The 5,669-nt window shown below is 33.1% G+C and overlaps 1 protein-coding gene across 1 annotated transcript; it reads right to left on the bottom strand.

Annotated features, from left to right (window-relative positions):
- Nucleotides 1–209: 209 nt before the first annotated feature.
- LOC132059677 (dehydration-responsive element-binding protein 1E-like) lies at nucleotides 210–1,066 on the bottom strand. The gene has a single exon (XM_059452379.1). It carries the CDS (start codon nucleotides 964–966, stop codon nucleotides 211–213), a length of 756 nt encoding a protein of 251 aa, XP_059308362.1. The 5' UTR covers nucleotides 967–1,066; the 3' UTR covers nucleotide 210.
- Between the last annotated feature and the right edge of the window lie 4,603 nt (nucleotides 1,067–5,669).

Here is a 5,669-nt window from a genome sequence, read left to right on the forward strand (position 1 = left end):
CGAGGAGGCATGTCCTTATTGACTGGTACTGCAAATAATGTTTCCCACATATGGAAATAGTAACATGAGCAAATTGTTTTATTATGAACACTTTGACATCAATCTTGTTAAGTTTTTTTTTTTTTTTTTTTTTTCGTCTTTTAAAAATGCTAGTCCTAGATTGTAACTAACTGGCTGGTGAAGTGAAATCCAATTATTCCTATATCCGCATCAAATACTATAACTCCACAAAGACACTTCGACGTCACTTTCCACATCATCCCAACTGAAACAACTGCCTAAACGCGGAGTTGGAGAAAACAAAAGCCCCTCCGCCATCTTTTCTCGCCATCCTTCCATCTCCAACATCTCATTATTTTCTCCCCAGTTACAACATAAAATGTTCTCCATATCTATATTCAATTCCTTAGCCACAAAATCACTACTACGTCCATTAGCCTCGCCAACAACAACCTCTTGGTACTTTACTTCTTCAGTACTGGAATTAACTTCCTCATTCATATAGTCGACTCCAACTAGTTCAGGATCTTGAGAAAAAGCTTGTGCGGCTTTAACTGCCGCTTGACGCAAGTCTTTGGGGTCCTTTGATACTGTCACTGGCAACCGCCAACGAGAGTCAGCGAAATTCAAAGTAGCTAGATTACCTCTAAGTGCTAATGCAGCAACATCATGAGCTCGAGCTGCCATTTCTGGAGTAGGGTATGTTCCTAGCCATATTCTTTTTTGTTGACTAGGATCACGTACCTCGCAAACCCACTTGTTATTATTCCTCCTTCTCACTCCCCTATAAATCGGGTGTCTAGTTTCCTTGAACTTCTTTCTCCCCGCACGTTTCTTGGGTCGGCTCGAAGCTAGTAGGAATGCTCCTTCATCTTGAGCTGACGATGATGATGTTTCCTGCAAGTGATCTCTCTCTAGGTTTGCCAAATTGGAATCAGAAAAGCATGAAATCGAGTTATTATTCATCTCGAAGAAACTACTGGTTTTCTTGAAATAGTCGCGACTGCTGTAATAGCTGATAATAATCGGACTTTGTAGTGAGCAAAGTGCTATCACTAAGAGTAAGTTGTTTGTTGTTGTTGTTGTTGTTGTTGTTGATGTGTTGGTTATGTTGAGGCTTTTGAGACTTTGGTGAATGTTTGAATGTGGGTTTTATAGATATGGATGTAATTAGATTGTGAATTACAAGTACGAAGAAAAAGGAGGAGCACATGGCTACGATATCGACGCGAACACGGGAATTTTTTGGCTGCTAAAATGTCAAATGAACTGGTGACTGGTGAGTTTTCAGTTTACTTATTCTTTGTGGGGTCTGCTTTTATTATACGTCATTTATAACCAAATGTTTGTGAATAGGAAAATGGAGAAAGTGACTGGGGTTGTTGGGTTTTATAGCACGTGGCTGAAGTAGAGAGGTGCAAAGTTTAAGATATGGTTTTTTATTTGTTTAAAATGGAGTATGTTTTTACTAGCTTGTTTTTACCAATTTGGGTCAACGGGGCAGAAATTTAGTCTGGTTTTCAAGAAACACATTGAAGTTGCTGCACACTGTGCTACACACTTTAGCCACTTTCAGGGTGTTCTGAACTGCTAAATAGGCGTTTGTACATGTAATTTCATATCATCAGATGAAATTATCGTTTAGACATACATTTCATCTTATAATTTTAAATTATGATTTGAAATCCTAAATCATCCAAAAAAGCATGATTTGAGATTTTAAACTATAGTTTTAAAATTTTTAAATAATAAACTTGACACATAAGTTTATATTTTGTAAAAAAGACCCATAAATTGATAGATATTTTTAATAATTACTCCTACCAATCATTTACCAACCTTTATTTATGTCTACCATGTGAGAGGATTATATTAAAGAGTAGTTATATTACTATTCATGTTAAATTTTCTTTTTTATTGAATTAAAGTTTGATCAATTGATGTTGTATTTTTTAGAAAGGCCTTCTAGTAGCATATTAATTTTCTTATGAACTATGATTTGCTCATTTGATAAGATTGTATAAGAATTGAGAATATTTTGATAGTTTCACAACTTGTGGGGTTTTATATCTTTAAAAAAAAAATATAACTTAAAAAATTCAAATTGCATGTCCAAACATCGTTTCAAATCATGATTTGTTTCAAATCATGTCCAAACAACTCCTAATAAGTGAGAAATTTGTCTATGGAATGGAAGTGTGACATCGTCTCATACTGTTTGTAATCAATTAATTACTGTTATTTCTTACACGTTCTAAGTACGGGCTCAATTTTTTTATGACTCAAGTACGTTAATATTTTTTTAGGCCAAAGTCACAGAGAGCGCCCTAAACTTCCTCAATCATATACCACCGACTCACCGCCGCCGATGCCACCATCACTGCAATATGCGTTTTCTTCATCTTTTTCACATCTGAACCACCACCACCACCATTTTCTTCTCCTTTTCATTAAATATAACATTCGCCACTATTGCTAGTTTGCTCGCCGTTAAAAATGGAAAACGACACAACTCTCCTTCTCCCTCCCTTTCTTCTGCCAGAAAAAATGCAGATCTATACCACAAAAATATAAATCTGAAAACAAAAAATTTTGAAGAGTAAGGTTTAGAGGATGTCGACGGTGGAGGGGCACGACGACGGCGACGACAATCGGTGGCTGATATGTTTGTTGGGAAAGAACATCTACAATTGAAAACTAAAAAAAACATAATCAGATCTACAAAATAAAAAAGAGAAAAAAGGAGGAATTGGAGCACAGCGTCAGGAACAGTCAAAATTTAAAAAATGTAATGGCATTTGGAGGCGAATTTGTGAACGAACTAGTCTTAAGAGGGAAACTTCTAAAAAGCAATATAATGGCTCAAAAAAAGAGAACAACAATCACTTTCAGAAGCATAAACCCATTTAGAACTGCAACAAATCCGTACTATGATGCCATTTTTGCTGTTTAAGGCTTAAGAAAAAAAAAGGAGGACAGCGGCCGGTGGCTGGCACGGTTAGCATCTATTGGGCGAGAAGATAGGCGGATTGTCGTTTTAGTACCGAAAAGTCTTCATTCATTTTTTATTCAAACTTTGTTGTCATTAAATTTTAAGTTATTTATGTTTTAGGATTTCACGTTATTTTTATATTAATGCGTAACTTTATTTTTAGTGATTATAACTTTATTTTTATAATCAATTAACAAAATATCAATTCATGATCAATTATTTATGTGTAATTTTTTTTATTTTTTTTTGCCTTCAACCCCCAACTAATTGGAGTCCACAACTTAAATAACCCAAAAAGTGGATTTGAGTACCAAAATAACCCATTAAAAAACCTTTTGCGCACTAATTTATTTGTAAGTTGGTGAAATTTTAAATGATCATAACTTTGCGCTCGGATGTTCATTTGATGCGATTTTTTTTTTTTTGATTTTGGGTATTTTTTCGAGATCTATGCGTCGAATCGCCGCAAGGTCATTTCGCCCGCCCCAAATTTTCCAAAAATGTCTGTTATCCCATTCGATTTCAATTTTCCCCCAAATTCGTGCGCAATTTTCGTTTATTTCTTTTTTAAATCTAATGGCGAAAAATATATTTCAATTCCATAATCCCGTGATAATGATGTTTTCAATGTCAATTTCAAGGTTCCAAATTCAATTTAAGAAAACAAGTTAGATAGCATTAGTGAACATACAAAATAATAAAAAGTGTCTACATTGTTACTTTAACCAACTTGGCTTGGTGGTAAAGCCTTTGGCTTTTGACTTTTTTTTATCTCATCCACCTGGGATCAAATCTCATGGAGCGTTGAGAAGATATTATTAGTGAAAAAACGAACTAATTTATTTAACGATTAACATGGGATAAACAAGTAATTAACATGGGAAAAACAATTTCGTAAATAAATATATTAACAATGACATAATTAACAAATATTAACAATGCCATAATTAACAACTAATTAACGGAGATCCATGGAGGTGTCGTATTTGTAAATACTAAATTATTCATTATTCTTGAAATTAACTAAAAAAAATTCTCTAATTAGAACTTACTTAATTAGGATAAGTTATGGAGGATTTAATTAGTTATTTTGAATAATCCATGATATTGTATTGTTGATTATAATTTACTTAACTCATGTAGTTAAAGTAATAACGAACAAAATTTTATATTAACTAACTAATCCTTCGTCAAAAAATTATGTTAACTAACTAATCCTTTTCGGAAATTCTGTTAATGATGTTCAATCCAAAACTAAGGATTTAGTTTATCGTTTGTTATTCGGATTTAGTTTATCGTTCGTTATTCGATTTAGTTTATTATTCGTTATTTGGGATTTAGCTTATTGTTCGTTATTCGTTAATGGATTATTTTGGTACCCAAACCCACTTTTGAAGTTATTTAAGTTGCGGACTCCAATTAGTTAGGTGTTGAAGGGTATAACGCAAAAAAAAAAAAAAAATTACGCAGAAATAATTGATTATGAATTAATATTTTGTTAATTGATTATGGATTATTAATTTGTTAATTTTTTATTTATTGTTAATTTATTTATTTGTGAAATGTCAAAATAAAGTTACGCATTAATATAAAAATAACACGAAATCCTAAAACATAAATAACTTAAAGCTAATGACAACAAGTCTTCAAACAAAAATGGACTTCGAGCACTTTTCAACCACTAAAACGACAATCCGAAGTTTTGTGTATCCTTGATGTGTTGAGCCTGCCTTATTAATCGCACAAAAATAAATAGGGTTCTATATAAAATATTCAAGTTTTGGAGTCTCGAAGCATGATTAATCTATGGCTAAAGTATGTAAAAAAGTGTGAAAGAAAGGAAAAAAGAAAGAAAGAAAGAACGAAAGAAAGAAAGAAAGAAAAGAAAAGAAAAAAAAAAGAACCATCCAATAACGCATGAAAATCATGCAAAAAGAAAGAAAGAAAAGAAAAAAAAACCCATCCAATAACGCATGAAAATCATGCGTTAAAGGTACTTTTGTACCTGTTTTTTTTCCTGGGGTATTTTGGTTCATACCCTTTTTTTGGGGGTTATTTTGGTTTCGGACCCTCTACAACATGGCTACGATACTGACATGCACAAAAGAAACGGGAAGAATAAAAAAAAGGCTGAAGTCATAAACAGACCCTCGAACTTGTCCGTAAAATCCACTTTACCCCCAACCTAGATTTCTACCATTTGACCTCCAAAATCACTTTTACTGTGCCACTTGAACACATGGCACAGTGCGTGAATTACACTCACTCAGAATGCGTGAAACAACTTCAAAATATATACAGCATATTTTTTTCAGCTTAAAAACATGTGATTGTAAATAAATAATCAAAAAAGAAAATAAAAATTAACTATAAAAGGAAAGTCATCTTCTTTGTCTTCTCAGCTGGCCGACCCACCACCAATCCACCATCTTACCATTTCCGCCACCGTCACCCCTCCCCTAGCTTCTATTCATTTATTTTTTTTGGGTGATCATTTATTAAACATACGTTACAAAAAATTTCATCAAAAATGTAGAGGAGCAAGAAAAGAGGAATGGTGGTGGGTTTGTAATGGTGATAACTTTACCAGATCTTAACTTTTTAATTTTAACTGATTTGATTCTTGATTGGCTGAAAAATGAATTTGAGTGAAGAAGAAAACAAGAAAAGAGGAAGG

The sequence above is a fragment of the Lycium ferocissimum genome, chromosome 1, assembly GCF_029784015.1.
Source record: "Lycium ferocissimum isolate CSIRO_LF1 chromosome 1, AGI_CSIRO_Lferr_CH_V1, whole genome shotgun sequence".
In the NCBI taxonomy this organism is placed as follows: domain Eukaryota; kingdom Viridiplantae; phylum Streptophyta; class Magnoliopsida; order Solanales; family Solanaceae; genus Lycium; species Lycium ferocissimum.